Source organism: Canis lupus, chromosome X, assembly GCF_011100685.1.
Source record: "Canis lupus familiaris isolate Mischka breed German Shepherd chromosome X, alternate assembly UU_Cfam_GSD_1.0, whole genome shotgun sequence".
Taxonomy (NCBI): Eukaryota; Metazoa; Chordata; class Mammalia; order Carnivora; family Canidae; genus Canis; species Canis lupus.
This window is the reverse complement of record NC_049260.1, coordinates 95,845,633-95,865,681: the sequence shown is the minus strand read 5'-3', so window position 1 is coordinate 95,865,681 and position 20,049 is coordinate 95,845,633. Positions and strand designations below refer to the sequence as shown.

Here is a 20,049-nt window from a genome sequence, read left to right as displayed (position 1 = left end):
CCGTCAGGTTATTTTCGGACTTTTTTAGACAACCCCAAAGACCAGAAAATAAATTTGATGCATTCACGTAACTATTCTAAAAACTGAGCCCATCTCAATCCATAAAACTTTCTGTTGCCTCTGCTGAGCTACCTATTTGGTAGTTGTAGCATAATATCAAGAAGTATGGTTAATGTCAACTGATCATTCTCTTGGAGGGGAATACTCAACTGGATGGTCATGTTTGCATGTCAGTATTGATTCTTGCCTATTACTCTGCTTTCTTGAGTATTCTTCTACTAAAAATAATGTGCAATTTTTGTGTATCTTATTACAGAGTTCATTTCATTATTGTAGTTGAATTGTCCATTGTTCATGTTATTTTGTCTACTTATAAAATTTGTACCCTCTTTCACTTTGATTTTCTACTTCGCCTCCTCTTATATCTGCTAAGTATTATCTCTTCCTGGTGGACCAATACAAAATGAAATTTTGAAACAAAGCCAGTTGACATTACTAACTGCTTTTAGGTTTATAGCTTTATAATGAAATGTCTGTGGATATTGGGCAAATAAGCACTAATTTAATAGTTTAGGTTAGCCAATGTGCCTTTGTCCTGAAATTGTAGCATTGTTTTTAGAGTATACTGTATTAATCAAAAGAGTATTAGCTGTACTGTGTGAATGCTTTCTCTTAAGGTGAAACTCTTTATTGGCTAAATGAAGTATGTATTGCAATACAGTTGGTTTTCATAGCCAGTTGGGGATTGTGTATGTCAGTCTTAACCATCAGTAGTTTGTGTGGGCTATTTTAAATTCATGGGTTAACAATGTTACCTTGTTAAGTATTTATTTCCTGAAACATACTTTGAAGCAGTTTGAAACCTGCTGTTATAGTTAACTGGAATTTCTCATCAGTGATGAAAATTATGGTTCCTTACATTTGTGAAAGCCTTTTGAAAACAAAACAGGTGAGATACACATGTTATCTCATTTCATGCCCATAACAGTGCTGTAAGGTAGATAGGACAGGAGGGTAGTCTCTTTTTGACAAATAAGAGATTGAAAAAGTTCTTGATCTTTTCCCAGTGGCATATAACTTGTTAGTTAGTACCAAAACTTATACTAAAATTAAGGTTCCTCAAGTATTCTTACCACAATGAAAAAAAATTGCAAAAAAAAGTATGGTCCCTTGATTCTTAGCACCTATTTCAACAGTAGTCAAAAGGGGTTCCTAACTTTAGTGTGTTAGCCTTGTTTTTAAAATTATAGTGCTTCAAGTTAGTCTCCCTAGCCCCCTTTAAAAAAAATAGTGATTTTCTGGTCATTAAAAATTCAATAGGTTTATTCCACGTTCAACCAGAAAAATTTGAAAATGACATCTAAATGTACTGTCAAAATCGTGTGACTCATACCACTTTTCAGGGCTTTAGTGCTTAGTATGATAACTTGGGGATATGATTAGGTATTCAATAACTATTTGAAATGAACCTTAATGCCTTTGGACTTTGGTAAAGCATCCAAAGATTACTGGTCTGCAATTTTATATGTCTAGAAAAGTTCAATAGCATATGAAAGTTTTAGGGAAAAAAAGTTACCTGACTTTGATCTCTAAAATTGACAATCTGTATCAACTCACTGTTTCTGGGATAGCTTTTACTTTTTAGAGGATTCTAATGATGTGTGTCTATTTTTTTTCATGTTATCTTGTCACTTGTACATGCAAAATTGTTTCTATGCTTTAATTTTTTTAGTTATGCTTTTTCCCTAAAATCCTCTTTTTTATTAAATTACTTTTTCCCTTTCTAATCCATGGTAAAAGTAAAACATGGATTTGGCTTTTCAAGTGGGATTAAAGGGAGAAAAATCTAGCTTAAAATATCCAAATCTTTTTGTGTGTTTACCTTCCACTCCCAATTTCCAATTGGCATATTTCCAGTTTGGTCACTTGTGTTTTCACCCAGCAGTCTTAGCAGCTACATTTGATGAAGAAAGTGTGAAAAGCATTTTCCTTTACCCAAGCTTCTCTGTTATTGAGGAGGGCAGCAGTGACTCCTCAAAACAGGTTTTAATTCTGTTAATCATCTTAAAACAAGGATTTATAATCAAATGGAAGCCTGTAAGTGAGGCCATCTTTATACATGGTAGCCTTAAAAAAGTCAGTTGTAGCAGTGTTAACAGATTTTGAAAACCAGTTGTATTGTTTTTTGGACCTGTTGATCCCAATGTCAAGAATAAAAGCAAATCAAAAGCAAAATCCATCAATACTATATGCAGATCAATTTATCAAATCATTCCTTTTGTTTGGCAAACATGTGTTGAGTACTTGGTGTGTACCAGGCACTAGGATATGTGTAAAAATAGAAAAGACACATTAGTTTCCGTACCAGACTGGAAACTATGTTATGGACAATAATAAATGATTTGAAATTAATAAGGAATACCTGTCACAAAAAAAGGTTAATATAAAATAATAAATAACAAGAGTTCACCAGAAAGTGAGTTGAAAGTGAGTTGCAGAGTTGAGGGATGATTGAAGTGCTGATGGCTTTTGAGCTGTCTTTGAAGGCTAGTAAGATTTGAAGAGATTAAGATAAAAGTGAGCAACCATTATGGTGAAGAGAACTGCTGGGAAGGACAGGGTGTTAGGGAGCCAGTGGTAGCCACAGCATAGAGTGCATTGGGTTACCTCACAGTATGATATAATTGTGCAAAGATTGTGAAGAGATTGGACATAACCTAAGCCAAGGATTATGCACTTTATTCTGTAGGCAGTGAGAGACTACATGTTACTGTGGAAAAGAGTATTGTGATCAGAACTTTTCTTAGAAGGGTACGAAGAAGGAATAGAATTAGGTATATTTCTAAATTAAGAATATATAGGTTTCTCAGTTCCTTGCAATACAGAATTTAAGTTAGGCACAATTAAAAACTTCATTCTTGTGGAAGAGGTGTGTGTGTGTGCACACACACACTTATCTGTATACTTTATATACTTATCTGTAATCACAACTCCCCCTTTTTTTCTTTTTATCAGGAGAATTAAGCAATACTTCCCTTAGAGAAATCTTCTTTGAGTATTGCTGGAATATATTACTTCTTTTGTCTTAACAGTTTCATAAGTAATATTAACTTAAGATATGAAGAAACCTCGTAATTAGAAAAGTGTCGAATAGGGCATTAACCCAGCAAGAGTACCATTTGGACAAGCACTTTTATGACTGTTTCTCATTCTCTTGCTCTTTGTTATTAATAAACATTTTGTCTATTTCAGTTGATGATCAGCTTTTAATCATTGACATTTTAAAGAATCTCCTTCTGCATTGCTATGGCAGTATTTCTGAGCCAACTGAATCGAAAATATTTGGTGGTGTTAAAAAATAAGTGTTTCTTTAATTTTCAGACTAATGCTCTTTTTTTGGTGTATTCCTTTGAATACCAAAGGATTTCCTCACGTAAAACTATTTGACTTTTGACTCACTATTTTTTTCATTCCTAAGGTATATCTAGGATTGTGTAGTTATGTAATGAGTTATATTTCATATTTCGCCTAATTCTTGTCTTAAATTGAACATAAGCTTGTAGCACAGTTATAAATGCTGTAAGGATAGGTATCTGATTACTTACTTAATGTTTTCTTTTATACTAGATTTCTATATTTACAACTTGTATAAGTTACTAAGGTTATTTCTTAATTATTTAGGTAGCACATCCTTCATCTTTGGCTGTTTATTGCCTGTGAGCCTTTTGCTGGAGAAACAATAGGCAGACATCAGTTCATCATTTTTCAGTCTTTGAGTTGTTTTATCATCCTCAGCTGACCAGATGGTTTTCTGAGCTATTTAGAACCAGTAAGACAAATTTCACAGTCAGTTGTGATTATTTGGTAGAAATTGTAGTGCTTTCAGAAGTAGAGAATATGCAGCCTTTATATTTATAAAAGTAAGTTTAGATAACATATGCATGGTATATGCTGAGGCAAAAAAAAGACTTAGTAGTAGTAAAGTCATGGCTAGGTTTTATTTTGTACTTTTGCTATCATCAAATGCCTTGTAAGTGGATGGTAAAACCATTTAAAATTCTGTGATTCTGTAGAGATTGTTTTTTAGAGAAAGTCCAGTCATTATTTTTCACATATGGACTCCTGTAGTGGTGATTATAGATCTTCACAATAGAGCTATAAAGGGAACTGTAGCTTATAGATTTAGTAATGAGTCTCAGTTAAGACAGGAATGAACCAAATGAGTTTAAATGAAAATTTTTGTAAGGCCAAGAATGGAAGTCTGCATAATTTGTGCCTTGCTCTTTTATTTCACCTCTTGTAATCCAGACAGCAGACCAGTTTTGACTTTGGGTCTAACTACCAATTGTCTTTCATTAAATAAACAATCAAGCAGATGATGCCGATACTGGAAAACTAATAATCTTTAGTAATATTGCCTTAATTTAACAGCTCTACATTAATCATACTCCTCCACCACTGTCCAAGAGTAAGGAGAGAGAAATGGACAAGAAAGATTTGGACAAGTCAAGGGAAAGATCCAGAGAAAGAGAGAAAAAAGATGAAAAGGACAGGAAAGAACGGAAAAGGGTTTGTAACTTTTTGAAAAATAGTTTGGAAAGCCATTATATCATGTATGGTAGCGTGTTTGTTGCCTTTTCTTTTTAAGTACTAGCTTGTTGCATGTCAGGCTGTTATTAAATATTTTAACTGGTATTTTCACCCTAAAGTGTGTTTGAATTGAATCTTCTACAGTAATAAGGATCTTCAGCCTAATAATCTCTACCAGCTCTGCTTGTCTTTCATATCATTTTACCAAGTATGTAAAACCACTGCCAATATTCTCCAGTGCTAGTTAGCTGTGCCCTTATATAAAAGTAATTTTAAAAAATAACATAAACTCTTGATCAATGTAGTTCACAATTCTTGGTTCTAGGATCATTCAAACAATGACCGTGAAGTGCCGCCGGACTTAGCCAAGAGGCGAAAAGAGGAAAACGGAACAAGTAGGTGGATTTATTAATACTTTCGCAGCAGTCGTCAAACTGAATTGGAAAAGGCTTTCATGATTCTCTTTTATACTTTTAGTGGGGGTTTCAAAACACAAAAGTGAAAGTCCGTGTGAGTCTCCTTATCCAAATGAGAAAGACAAGGAAAAAAATAAGTCAAAATCTTCAGGCAAAGAAAAAGGTGGTGATTCGTTTAAATCTGAAAAGATGGATAAAATCTCCTCCGGTGGCAAAAAGGTAAATTAGGGAAACAAAGGAACAAAAGGCTTTTTCTTAAAAAAATTAACTATTTAGCAAATATTGAGTTTTTTGGTAATCAGATAGTCTTTGGTTAATTATTTGAGGGTGGGAAGAGGAGGCAGTTAGTTGGGGAGGGCAGGTTATCTGGGGGAATTCCAGCCAGTTGGGTCCCAAATTACTGGGAGAGTAGAATTAGTTTACCTTTGAAATTTCTTTTGTCTCCATTTCACGCCCACCTACTTGTATTCATTGAGTTTTTCTCTTTTTGTTTTCTTTTATTTCCTCTCGCCGACAGTGTTTTTTGGTTTCTTTATGTTCGTGAGATTAAAATATGGTCATGTGTATTTTTTCTCCCTGATCATTACATTGTCATAAAGTCTTTATTAATTGTGATTTATAAAAAACATTTTTATAGCATTTCTCTTAATAAACTTATGTGTTTGCAACTTTGTATTTGATTTTCAAACTAAGTATAGTGTGTATTCTCTTACTCATGGATGATACTCACAATACATTTCATGCATCTGCCATAAAGTAGGCAAGTCATTACTAAGGTATCAAGTGTTTCAAAAGCATTATTATGGTACATATAGTCATAGTTCTTAAAAGCAGTTTTCGAAAATTGCAAGGTGATTGTTTTAAAGTTTCTCTGTGCTTTGGGGCGCCTTGGTGGCTCAGTTAAGTGGCTGGCCGACTCTTGGTCTCAGCTCAGGTCTTTTTTTTTTTTTCTTTAAAGATTTTATCTATTTATTCATGAGAGGCACACACACACACAGAGGCAGAGACACAGGCAGAGGGAGAAGCAGGCCCCATGCAGGGAGCCCCATGTGGGACTTGATCCTGGGTCTCCAGGATCACGCCCTGGGGCAAAGGTGGGTGCCAAACCGCTGGGCCACGGGGGTTGCCCTCAGCTCAGGTCTTGATCTCAGGGCCATGAGTTCAAGTTCAATGGAGTTGGGCTTCATTCTGGGTGTGAAAGCTACTCAAAAAAAAAAAAAATTCTATATGTTTTAAAAGTGATGCTGCTCCTGTATTTAAAAGTGTTTTTCTTTAATTGAGGTAAAATTCACATAACATAAAAATAACCATTTTAAAATGTACAGTTCAGTGGCATTTAGTATATTTACAATGTTGTGCGATCATCATGTCTATCTAGTTCCAGAACATTTTCATCACCCCAGAGAGAAACCCCATACCCATTAAGCAGTCATTCCCCATTTCCCTCCCCTTTTATCCCCTATCAACTACTAATCTGCTTTCTGTCTCTGTGGGTTTACCAGTTTGGGAAATTTATATAAATGGAATCGTATAATAATGTGGCCTTCTGTGTCTGACTTCTTTCACTTAACATAACATTTTTGAGATTCTTCTATGCTGTAGCATGTATCACTACTTCCGTTTCTTTTTATGGCTGAATAATATTCCATTGTACGAATGTACCACATTTGTTCATCCATTTGTTAATTGATGGACTTTTTTGTTGTTTCCCTTTGGCTATTGTGAATGGTGTTGCTATGAATGTGTGCTGCTCTGAAGTGTTTGTTTGAAGACCTGTTTTTAGTTCTTTTGTGCGTATACCCAGGAGTGGAATTTCTGGGTTATATATGGTAATGCTATGTTTAACTTTTTGAGGAACCGACAAACCGTTTTCCACAGTGGCTGGACAGCTTATGTTTTACCAGCAATGTATGAGGGTGCCAATTTCTCTACGTCATTGCCGACAGTTCTTTTCTGTTTTATTTTTTTTTATTTTAATTAAAAAAATTTTTTTATTATAGCCATCCTAGTTGGTGTGAAGTGGTATCTCATTGTGGTTTTGATTTCGCATTTCCTTAATGACTAATGATGTTGAGCATCTTTTTATGTGTTTGTTGACCATTTGTATACCTTCTTTGGAGAAATCTCTTCAGATGCTGTGACCATTTTTAAATTGGATTGTTTGTCTTTTTGTTGCTCCCTTGTAAGGCTTCTTTATATAGCCTAGATACTAGATCTATATGAGATGTATGATTTGCAAATATTTCCCCCCATTTTGTACATTGTATTTTCATTCTCTTGCTAGTGTTCTTTGATGCATGAAAGTTTTGTTTTTGATGAAGTCCACATTTTTTCCTTTGTTGCTTGTGCTTTTGGCATCATTAAATATGTTGAAGAAAAATGTATGACTGATGTGATAAAAAGAGATTTTGAGCTGATTTTTATATTTGGTTTTCCCTTCCCAAACTAATTCCACCATTCCTTATAGGAGTCCAGGCATGATAAAGAAAAGATAGAAAAAAAAGAGAAACGGGACAGTTCAGGAGGAAAGGAAGAGAAGAAACAATATCCTTTTCATCTTATTGGAGTTTTTAATCAGTGTAATGGAAAGCTTTGATACTGGTCATGTTTAGAATTGTACCCTTATAGTACGTGGTCTGAAATAGTCTCTTCAGTTAACTCTTAATTGTATGAAATGCAGAAGTGGGAGACTTGATGGATATATATATTTTTTAACTTCTGTGGTGCCTGAGGTTGTTTTATGCCATCAAAGGATTTAGATTCTCGCTGGCTGTATTACCACTGAGAGGAAGAAAGGGAACAGAGTCCTTTGGGATGGGGATATGGGGAATAGAAGGGCAAGATGATGCAGCAGATGAGCAGAGCTGGTAGAAGTTGAGGTTACCAGGCTCGTCAGAGCCAATTAGGCCTGCAAGCTGAAGGACTGCACTAAAAGTTGAGACACCATTCCTTTTTTTTTTTTCCAAAGTTGTTTTCCCTTAATTTGTCATCTACTCATAAGTCCTCGGACAAGCACAGATAATGAAGACTTTCAATCAAGGTGAGTGTTTTCTCACCTCCTTTCATTTAAATATAGAAATATGAAATGAGGTATGATAATGTTGAAGAAACTAGATACATTTTGCAAGATACAACTTGAATTTTGCACCTAACTCTAATGACCAAGTCTTTGGGTACAGATGCAAAACAAGATTCATGGTTATTTTTAAGCTGCTTTCATCTTAAGCTTGCTGATTAGCCACACGGTTTTGTTTTTTTTAATCACCAAGATGTATTTAAAAACATCTGGCTTTCTTTTCACCACTCATTCCCATCTTCTCTGGATAATTAATCACCTTTTTAAAAATACCTGTAGCCTTGTAGGTGGTGCTGGTATCTGCACTTTTATAGGTGAAGAAACTGAGATTCTGAGGGGTTAACTTGAAGAGGCTAGCAGAGATATTAGCTGACAGAGCCAGAATTCACAGAATAGGTTTTTGTGTCCTTTAGTGTTGTCTGTTCTTTTTGCCTTTTCATGCAGACGTGTTACACAGAAATTTTTGTTCTAAGTTTTTATGCCTCATTTGCTGCCACAGCACATGTTTTGCAAGGCCAGAAAATGTGGTCTGCTTTTAGTTCTGGAATTTAAAATATGCAATTTCATTTTCAAGGTAATAATGCCTTGTATGAGACTTAAAAAGTGTTTAACCATCTTAAATAAATTGTATGTGGACAGTAGTTCACTCTTAGTGAAGAGAGTATTCAGAACTTAAAATAGTCTTTTTTTTTTTTTTTTTTGAGCACTCAGGTCATCATCTGAATAGCTCTTATTTGTGATGCCTTAGAATTAGTGAAATATGTAGGATGATTTGCCCTCTACATTTAATGGTTTGAGATGGCCGTATTTGAAGTTGTCAAATCTTTTGTAGCCCATTTTCTTCCATATTAGCTGTCATTTCTTAATGATATCAAGTATACTTGCTATCTATACCCTCCCCCAATATTATTTGCTGGTGCTTTTATGAAACCAGAGAGATAACCAAGGCTGTTCACAGTTGTTTAAATTAAGAGTCAGAAATGTTTGAGAGCCCCATCTATTATAAGGGTATGAATTTTAGGGTATGTAATTTGTCGAATATATTTTGGCTGCAGGGCAGGGACTTGAGTTTGCCAGATGGCCAATATCCTGACAAGTAGTGTGTGCCTTTTCAGCTTTTTAATTCTCTGCTTGTTATCTAAGTGATAGAATAGGGTAAATGAGAGTTAGGTGAGAGCATTTAGAATTCAGTAGATTATCTTTAAAACCTTTAGAAAGATTGCCCATTCCTCAGTTCTATTCATTTCTTGCCCCAACAACTGTCTGTCTTCCCTAGTGAACTATAAACTCTTTAATCATTTTTTTATTTTTAACTTTACTCTTTTATTTTGATATTTTGCTTTTTTACTTCTTACTTTTGCATGGTCTCCTTATTAAAGAAAACAAAAAAAACTACCACTTATATATTCATTACAAATGGGCCAGTCATTGTGACTGACCACTTTCATTCACTGTGATTTTTGTATAATCTCTCTTTACTCAGTACATAAATATTATTCTTTGGTATGTGAAGGTTTTACTATAGATTTGAGTTCTTATTCATATGGGCCATGGATTTGGATTTGTACTCTACCTCTTTCTATAAATGTTCAGAACCAAAGGCATGAAAAGACTGGTTTGGCATGAAAAGATGTTAGGTTGGTGGTCTTGTAGCAAACCTTACCAATTCAGATATCCTTTTAAGATACATCTGTCATGATGTTCATTCTATTCAATTTCTTCTTGACAGCCATGTCCTGTACTTTCCCCTTGGGTAGACTCTTAATTTTGTGAGGCTCTGGTTGATTTTTCCTTCATGCTATTCTGGCTGCCTCTTATTTGGATACATTCTAGGATTGGTCAAGTCTTTCTGTTGTTCTTCCTTTTCCTTTATTATAAGTCTCATCATTTCTGATTGGCACCATTTGCCTTTAGGTTACTTCAAATCTGCTGCTCCCTGCTCCTTTTTTTTTTTTATTTTAAAGATTTTATTTATTTATTCACGAGAGACAGAGAAAGACAGAAAAGCAGAGGGAGAAGCAGGCTCCATGGAGGGAGCCCGACCTGGGCTGGGACTCGATCCTGGATCCCCAGGATCACATTCTGGGCTGAAGGTGGCACTAAACCACTGAGCCACCCGGATGCCCTCCCTTTTTTTTTTTTTTTTAAATTAATTTTACATTCTGCAGAAAAGAGAGCTGCTACATAATGTCACATTTCCATGATTCAAACAAGTTATTGATTGTAAGAATCATTGTTGGTTTCTAGAACTATTTTTTGAGCAGAGTGGATAGAGAAATGACACTGATTTGCAAATGTTGCCCTAATTTCAGGAAAATTAAAATGATCACATTAGAGGTAAGAAAATACAATATATAAATATGACCCAGATTAAATTCCTTCCAAAGTCTTCTGTTGTCTTTTCCTATCTTGTGATTTTTAGTTGTAAAATCCTTTCTTCTTGTTCTATGTATCTTCTATTACTTGTTATTGCTAGTGTTTTTGTCCCAATTCATCTTATCTCTCCTTGATTTAGTCCCTTGAACACTACTGGCTGCTTTGCCTTTAACTTTTCCCCCTAGTTTAATATCTAAAAAAAACTCCTGTGTATTAAAATTTTTCTCTTAGAACCAGGTTATTTTAGCTTCTCAATTTTAGTTTGATATGTGTGGTCCTCAGTTCATGAGTGTCAAGTTTAGCTAACTTTTGAGAACCAGATGTTGTGCTGAGACTTGCTCCCAGACTTTGAGAAACTCAGTCTCGGACTTTGATTCTTGTCTTCAAAGGACATTAATAGTTTAGCTCTATCCAATCCATCTGTAGTTGTAGTATACTACATTCCTATTCCAATCCTCCACAGAATGTGGCTTATTATGTATACCTGGCCTCACACAATATTTAAGTGATAGGACAAAATCCAAATTTCAGTTTCTCCTAAAGAATTGGACCATCTGGCAACATTGTGTCCTGATTTTTGCATGGCAACAATCAGCTAGGCTGGCCTAGGGTGCTGTCCCCCCCCCTTATGTTGAGAATGGGTCTTTTTTTTTAATAGTTTACCTCAATCAGTCCCCACCCACTTCATTTGTTTCCATTATATACTAGCCTTTGTAAAAAATTGATTTTGTAATTCCTTTTCTGAACCTCTTTTCTTCATTCCGTAATTGCAACTGACCTCCTAAGGGCTCAAAGATAGCTTATTTTAGGAATCTTGTCACCATGGTGAAGCACAGTACTAGGTCCTGGTAATATGTGTTGGAGTGGGGAATGTTCAGTTAAGTTTCTTTCTCAGTTCCCCATTGCTTACATGCGAGCACGTCAGCTTCCCTACAGAGTCCTAGTCCTAGATTCCTATGTAATATGAGTATATAGCATATCCCTCTCCTTAGATTGTGATCTTGTTGAAGGTAGTGGCTTCATCCTTTCCTTCTAATCAACCAGGTAGTTTTCTTTATTGCCTGCTGTGTTTCAGATACTCTGTTAACTCTACAGGGAGGGCTCTGTGCAGAAGTATTATGTATATCTGTTTGTTATTGATGAGGAAAAGAGCATTGACTTTTTTTTTTGCCCTCAAAAGAAGGTTCACTTTATAGCATTTGGTAGTATCCTGTTTAAGAAGAAATTGCTTTGTGTGCTACAACATATTTTTTTTTACTTTATTTATTCATGAGTGACAGATAGGCAGAGACAGAGACACAGACCAAGGGAGAAGCAGGCTCCATGCAGGGAGCCTGACGTGGGACTCAATCCCTGGTCTCTAGGATCATGCCCTGGGCTGAAGGTGGTGCTAAACCGCTGAGCTACCCGGGCTGCCCTACAACATATTTTTTGATGGCAGGTTTATTATGCCTTCCTTTGGGTCTGTATGTAGGAATTGTTAAATGTGTTTGAAAGTTTTGTTAGGAGATTGAAATGATAGATACAAACTATTTTTCTCTTCATTACCATCATTTATACTCTCTAGTATGTGTTCTTTGCACTGATATTCATAGGTACCAAGAAAATTGGACACAATAGGAAGAGTTTTCTATTTCCTTTTTCCCATGTAAGGTAGACCAAATATTCACTAGGCATTGTGCTATTTTTATTGGGGCACAAGCATGAGCACTTAGAAAAGGACTTCCATGCCACATTTACCCTGAGTATGACTATCCCTATACATGCCTTTATTCTGAGAGGCACCCCTGGGTGTGCTAAGATTCAGTTCAGAATCTCAGTTTTAATTCTGTGTTACATTTATCTGTGTGGAACATCTCAGGAAGTATGTTTGCTCTGATAATTCCTAGGTAGCAGTATAAGAGTAAATGAAGCAGTAAAGTAGAATTAAGATGGCTATCTCTGTCTTTCTCCTATATCTTCTTTCTTCCTCATAAATGTTCATTTGACTTTTTAACTGTCAGCTTCATCCATATATGCCTTTCTACTCTGTGTGTGAGAGAGAAATAGGATCACAAAATCCTGACAGTTTCAGAAACTGGTGAAAATGAAGGGAACCAAATTCTCAGATGCCTCTTTTGAGGTGAAGACACTTAACCCAAAACAATCTATTAATTCTGTGGGCCTATGTTTTATAGTTTCTCTAAAAAAATTCTGTTGCCATCAAGAAGGCTCCTTTATGAGGAATCTGTGTACTGTTGAAACATTTCTTAAGACCTTTTTGGTGAATTTAATCATAAGATTAGAGAGAGAAAGAGTGCGCGTGTGTTTATAAAGGCATTACCTTGGATGAAAAGGCTGAATTTATATTTGCCTTTCTTCTCTACTTTGATCACCAGTCTAGTTGTTCTTTTCTCCAGACCACCCTACTTTTCAGACTTGCCTCTTGCTGTCAAAACTCGCTATAAAGTAACATTTAAACCAGCTGCCTCAGCTGTGAGAGCATGCTCTTTGAGGGCATTTCATGCATAGTTGTCTAATACCCAGGAGGGGAGAGTATGGTGAACCTAGGGAAATTGCAACCTTACTAATATAGCATGGCCTACTTCAGGGGGTTTTGGGGAGAAGGAAGAAAAAAAAAACCTCAGGATGTCCTGTCCAGCTAATATTCAGTAGGAAGTGATGTTTACAGATGTAATCTTAATCTTGTCTTTCTGAAAACACAGTATTACCAGTGCAGTTGATAGTACCGGTAGAGATGTCTAGGATGGAGGACAGCCAGCTCTGGACCGAGCCTGAAGTAGAAACCCTGTGAGAAACATCAGCAGTCCTAGGTGTGATAAAGATCGATCTGTGTTATCTCTTGCATTTAGTGCCTGTGCTTTCTTACTTACAGTCGTTAAAGTGGCACATAATTTTTTTTAAAAATAGTTAAAAAAATAACCTCAGGAGATTGTTCCAGGTAATGTGGTATAAACATATTGTTAATGATAAGAAAATATTACTCTGCTGGAAGATAGAGTCCTGAAGGCTGAGTTTGGCACTGTTTCATCACTATATGACTTTCTTCTTGATGGCAGTTCTTTCTGAAGTTCACTGAACTCGGGGCGGTTTTCAAGTTTGTAATCCCAACACTTCAGCATTGTATTGATAATACGCTCTGGACACTGCTGAGAGACTGACATCCAGTATCTTCTTTCCACTTGCTCTTGTGCTTGCTGATTTGTCATTCCAGGGTATGGACAGACCCCTAAGCTGAAGGTCTCCCAGAGGAGGATGCCAAAGCTCCATGCGTCACTCTCAGAACGGTATCTCCCATAATTAAGAGCTTCTGGTGCTGTCCATTTAATGGGAATCTGCTTTAAGTCAGAAGATGAATACACACCACCATCCTCTTGACGAGACATTCCAAAGTCACTGATTTTCAGAACATTATTTTCACCTCCAGGCAGTTTCTTGCAGCAAGGTCCCTGTGTATACAATTTTTACTCGAGATTTCGCCATCCAGAAGCAGCATCTAATGAAAAATTCAGTAACTGTTTCAGTTCATCCTTCTTTCTCAGAAAGGAGAGGAAATCGCCTCCTGGACCCAGTTCCTTAATGATATAGATAGGCTGTATTTGTGTGCGAACTCCTATAAGTTTGACAATATCAGGATGATTATATTGCTTGAGGATTTTGGCTTCTTGTAAAAATTTTAATTTCAGCTCCTGGGAAAGATCATCTTTACATGTTTTAATGGCAATAGCAGTTTTATCCTTTAATGTGCCCTTAAATAATGTCAGCAAAAGTTCCCTTGCTCAGTAATTCTACTGTGACATCATCATGAACGAGACCCCTATTTCTTACTCTAGTTATGGCCATACTGATACCATAATACTCTTTATTACAACACTTTTTTTTGCAATTTAAAAAATTAGGTAAAATTTACATAACAAAATTTGCCATTTTAAAGTGGTTTTTAGTATATACACTATGTTGTAGCCATCACCACTAATTCCAGAACATTTCCATTGCCCCCAAAAGAAAACCCATACCTGTTAGCAATCACACCCAGTTCTCCCCTTCCTGCCCCTGGAAATAACTAATGTAACTTTCTGTCTTTATTGATTTCCCTGTTTTGGACATTTCATAAAAATGGAATCATGTAATGTGTGGCCTTTTGTGTCTGGCTTCTTTCACTTATCATCATGTTTTCAAGGTTCATCCATGTTGTAGCATATATCAGAACTTCATTTCTTTTTATAACTGAATAATACTCCATTGTATGAATGTGTACCACATTTTGTTTATCCATTCATCAGCGATGGACAGGAACAATGAGTTTAAGTATTAAAATTGTAAGTTCAACATTAGTGTATCCACAGTTATAATTGGTAATGTCAAGGTTATACATGGTGTGAACAGAATGCTGTATAGAAATAATGTGTAAATTATTTGTCAGCATTTCATGCAAGTGTGATTACTTTCCAAGGTCCTTCTAGCTCTGGTTTTATGAAATATGTGAATGTAGTATTTTCGTCAATAAAGTTTAATGCTTTAAGCATTAGTTTAAAATTTGAATGAGAACAATGTTAGGCAGATATGAAGTTATTTGCCACATGTTGTAATGATCATGTTTTGAATTTATTTCAATATGCAGTATTTGAAAATGTCAGTACATAAAGGAAAGGAAATGAGTATAATTAAGTCAATATATTTTTAAAGCAATTTTTATAATTTAGCAGACATTGCATCTTAATATAAGTCACTATTAAAATCATGTCCTTGTGAAAAATGTGATGTCATTTTTCTCTTTTTTTGTTGATCATGTAAAATCGGTTCCTTTTCATTGCTATGTGTTCTGTTTACTTTTGACAAGCTATTGCTTGCCCCTGTGGAATATTTTACTTGTTTCTATTTCATTTATCTTTCCTCCCCTCCCCCTCCCTTCTCCTTCTCTCACAGACAAAATATTTAGTGTTTTTTTTTTTAACTCCTCATAGTGTACCTATCTTTAATGGTTTCTGAGAGTGAGCAGTAATGAGAAATACACAAATATTTTATTCTTCTCTAATAGGGACTTAATTCAAGCCTTTGTTGACAGAATTCATTGATTTTTCTTTGTTTCTTAAATCTTCCATCTTCCTTCCTTTCTTCCTTTCCTCCTCCTCCATTCCTTTCCTCTCTCCTTTGTTTTGAAACTTTCCTCCCTCTGTCCCTTTTTTCCATCCATCCCCCCTTCCCTTTCTTCTCCCTCCTTCTTTCTCTTCCTTCCTTATCTATCAATATAATCACTTTGTTTCTTTCAGGTGAGATTGGAATGAAATTGTTCAGCTGTGACCAGAAATTTATTTTCCTGAATAGATTGCCAAGAATTATGAATCAAGAGGGCCCATTTGCATCTTCTTAAGTTATTCAGTTATCTGCTTTATTGCTCTATGCTGAAAACTTAAAATTGTTGAGTTGTGCATTACTATATTTAACTTGTTGCTTAGTTTCTACATGTTTATTTTCAGTAAATGGCTGAAAGTGTTAACTTTTCCATATTTTTAGCACAATGTGCTGCATACAGTTCCCAACAAGCAAATAAGGTTACATGTGTACAGAATTTCACTTTAGGTTAACTAAATATTGCCTGGGTTTAGTTGTTTTTTGTTTTGTTTTTTTGTTTTGTTTTTTTTTTTCAATATGAAATGCTTCCTTTTTATTGTTTGAAACTGAAAATAAACAATTATTGAACCATTTTGAATTTACCTCATTTTAAAACTCAGTTTTAATTCATTATTTGGCCTGTTTTTAATACTAGTCACTAAAAGTGGGAGCAGTGTCTTATGCAACGCTTAGAAATCATTTTATATAGTATGTGTACAACATTAAAACCTGTTTAAAAAAGAAAAAGGTACCAGCACTCACTTGTCCCTTGCCATTTTTCCTTGTAATTATGTTAGACAAATCATGAGGGGGGGAATGAAAAGTTAATTATGTTTTAATTCTACAGCTACAGGAGCTTTGTATTGCTGAACTTTCATCTGGAAAAGTTTCACAGTGACATTTTTAAAAGAAAATTTTTTTATCAACTGAATTCTACCAGTGTAACCTTTTTTCTAAATAAACAATAGTTTTCTCAAATGATTGTATATCATTGTGTATATTGTTGCTTATTCATAATAATTTATCAAAGATAATTCAATGAGGCTCCTAGTCCTTTCTTTTCCATTTCTATCCTAGTCCATGGTCTACAGTGTTTTCAAATGATATCTCATCCAATAATATGAAAAGATCTTATTTGCTCTCCTCTGCACCTGCGGTAAACAGTGTGCTGAAAACATACCTAAAGTTATCCATATACTCTTCAATTCTTTGGAACCAATGATACCTATGCAAATAAATTTTTTAAGAGAATGATAAGGCTATAATTTTTTATTTGAAGGATTGAGAGGGATGCTTGTTGGGTGGCTCAGTGGTTGAGCGTCTGCGTGTGGCTCAGGTCATGATTCTGGGATTGAGTCCCACATTGGGCTCCCTGCAGGGAGCCTGCTTCTCCCTCTGCCTATGTCTCTGCCTCTCTCATGAATAAATAAATAAAATGTTAAAAAAATAAAGGATTGAGAAATGGTGAGCATATTTGAGAATTGGCAAAGGGATATAAATCTTGATGCCCCCTTTCAGGTAATTTTAATTTGCAAAAATTGGTAAGTACAATAATTAGGGAGAATGACTTGAGTGATTCAGTGACTTGAGCACCCACAATGTGTCTAGCATAAAAAGAAATCGTACGTTGTTAAAATGATTTTGACATTTAGAAAATAGCTAGGGTTCACTTCAAAATCATTTGTCTGAAACATAGGGAGGAGCTCTCCAGTTACGTTGCATTCACATTTTAAAGAATACATGATTGTGAGTTTGTACTAGAGTTTACTACTTGTTTAGCCTCAAGATCTTGTCTCCTTGTCCCACAAATTGTTGAACACAGGTGAGCTTTGGTTGTATCTTTGCTAGAAATGCCTTGAGGATGGAAAATACTAACTTTGGATTTAACTGTGCAAAAATAATTTGTTGGAAGTAGGAAGTCTGTATTTGTGTAGTGATAGCTATTTTTAAGCGTCCACTCTGTTCTAGGTACAAAGGAGTATTAAGAGCTAACTCCCGTACCTACGATGCTTCCAATCTAGCTTGAGAAATACAAGCCAAATGAGTGTAATTAGGGGTCAGCAAACAGTTTCTGTAAAGGGCCATATAATAAATACTTGAGACTTTATGGGCTGTGTATACCCTGTTGCCACTCCTTGGCTCTGCCATTATAGCATGAACACAGCCGTAGATGATATATAAATAAATAGACGTGACTGAGTTCTAGTAGAATTTCATTTACAAAAACCTGCAATAGAGCCTCCTATAGATTCATTTAAAAAATCTATGAGTGCTTATGCACCAGAGGTATGTAAGAAGCAAAATAGCCCCTGCTAACCTCATGTAATAACTTCCATTCTAGTCAATGGAGGCAAACAGTGTTAGGTAGAGGGAGGTCCTCTGAGGAAATCTAAACCTGAGTGATACAGAGCTTACTGCTCTCTATATAGGGGGATCATGTGAGTGAGGCAGTTATCACACTATGAATATTTTATTACTAAATAACATGAGCAGTAGTTATCCCTAACCAGCAGCCCACCCCACCCCCTCGGCCCTCACACCAATCTTTGAACCTTTTACATGAAAATCATGTAATATTCAGGATTTCTCTTTTAGGAACTAGGCTTTGAGCTGTTGTGACTGGTGTCTTAAGCTTGCCGTCTTTTAGAAGAGTTCTTACCTTTAGGCTCATAAATGGATTCGGAGAGTATCTACGCCCCCGCCCCCCCCCCCCCGAAATTTTTGTGGTATGTGCATTTTTCTAGCTTTCAGTTCTCAAAAGATTTTAAGGTGGCAGTTTTGTTTTTGTGGGTCTTGATCCAAAGAACTGTATATAAACACATACAAGTAACCCTGAACCTGTCTGTCTTGAGCTGGTGACAAGTTGGAAGACAATTGTCCATCCATCTACGTTGTCTTAAATGGTAGGGGCAAAAGTTAGAATATCTTTCCTTGCCTTGTCAGTGTACAAGTGATTTGCAGTTTATTGTTGGAAAGTCACTGAGCTGTGGTATAGGACCATTTTCTATTTCCTGGAAGCACCTTAGCCAAATACGGGCGGAGAATCCTAGCAGCCTTATTTTTTTCCCAGCAATTGTGTAGTTGTTTATTTCTACCCCACCATATTCCAAAAAGGATTTATGAAAAAAAGAGTACAGCATTTAAGAAATAAAGGAGAAAATTTGATTTCTGGTTGAAAATAAAATGAAATTAACACCCCAAAATGTCATGTACAACTGAGCCATGAATCAGTTCTGAGAAACCTGGCAGGCCACACAGAGAAGATGTGTCAGTTACAGAAATTACAGTGTCCATTAAATAAAAAGGCAGTCATGGAGAAGAACATTTTCTGGCAATGAAGCCCGAAAGAAACTTCTTCGCATTCTCATAAAGAACCAGTCCTATCTTTTCAGTAAACAAAACAAGTGTTTCTTATAATGGCCCGGAATATTAGCTCTTGGCCAACACCTCACGTCATTCTGGTGAATATATTTCTAAAATAACACCAAAATACATGGTCCTGTTGCCAAGGTCTCTGATGATTTGATTTAGTCCAGGAAAATATTTTTGAATATTAACAACAGGTTTTCATAAGCATGTTTGTAAAGATCAGGAAAGTCAGTGACCATTGTTTGGTTTCCATGATAAAAGTAAGATAAATAAGATCTCATTAGTTTAAAAGCTGTGCTTTGCCTTTGATTTTTTTGTTCGTTTTTATGGGTACTCATGTCTAAGGCTGCCTTTTAGTTAGAATGGTGCCACTTAATATTCTATCTTAAAACTTACCAGAAGCATGGTTTAGACGTTTAATTTTTTTTAAAAAGAGAGAGAGACAGAGGCAGACACACGGGCAGAGGGAGAAGCAGGCTCCCTACAGGAAGCCCGATGTGGGACTCGATCCCAGGACCAGGATCATGCTTTGAGCCGAAGGCAGATGCACAAAGAGAGGCAGAGACACAGGCAGAGGGAGAAGCAGGCTCCTCACAAGGAGCCTAATGTGGGACTCAATCCTGGATCCTGGATCCTGGATCTGAGATCACACCCTGAGCAGAAAGCAGCCTCTCAGCCACTGAGCCACCCAGGTGTCCCTAAATTTTTTAATTGAAGTGACATTTCTAGAGACATTGTCAGGGCCAAAGAGATTTTATTGGGCCTAGAGTTGAGAACAGAAAGAGAAACTGCTTAAGAGATGCTAATTCATGCTAGTTGCATACAGATTTTGTTGTATTTATAAATGCTAAGAATAGCAATAGAACAGGTATTCAAAGTGTGACTAAAGGAGGTGTGAAAACCTGAGGTCTATATTGTAAGAATAATTGCTTTTTATTTCTGATTCTTAGATACTGTTTTAAGCTCTAATGGTCAGTTCCATCCACATCAGTCAGGCTAATAACAAAATTTAATTCCTTTGATGTATTATTAAATGGGGGTGTTTAGTGGAAGAAGAAAAGGAGATTTTGAACACAGGGCACATAAATGCATCATTGCAAATCAGAAGTA

The 20,049-nt window shown here is 35.9% G+C and overlaps 1 protein-coding gene and 1 pseudogene across 6 annotated transcripts in view; one reads left to right on the top strand and one right to left on the bottom strand.

Annotated features, from left to right (window-relative positions):
- Positions 1-16,162, top strand: part of THOC2 (THO complex 2) — a 129,866-nt gene extending 113,704 nt beyond the window's left edge. For 5 of the 6 annotated variants that reach the window (XM_038588243.1, XM_038588239.1, XM_038588238.1 and 2 more), the window contains exons 34-39: positions 4,432-4,569; positions 4,916-4,985; positions 5,068-5,225; positions 7,474-7,550; positions 8,001-8,046; positions 13,673-16,162. In XM_038588243.1, coding sequence (XP_038444171.1) covers positions 4,432-4,569; positions 4,916-4,985; positions 5,068-5,225; positions 7,474-7,550; positions 8,001-8,028 — 471 coding nt within the window. In that variant the 3' untranslated portion in view covers positions 8,029-8,046; positions 13,673-16,162. Of the gene's footprint in view, positions 1-4,431; positions 4,570-4,915; positions 4,986-5,067; positions 5,226-7,473; positions 7,941-8,000; positions 8,047-13,672 lie in introns of those variants that run through there. The other variant, XM_038588240.1, reaches the window with a different exon arrangement.
- LOC106558439 lies at positions 13,422-14,301 on the bottom strand (annotated as a pseudogene).
- Positions 16,163-20,049: the final 3,887 nt, after the last annotated feature.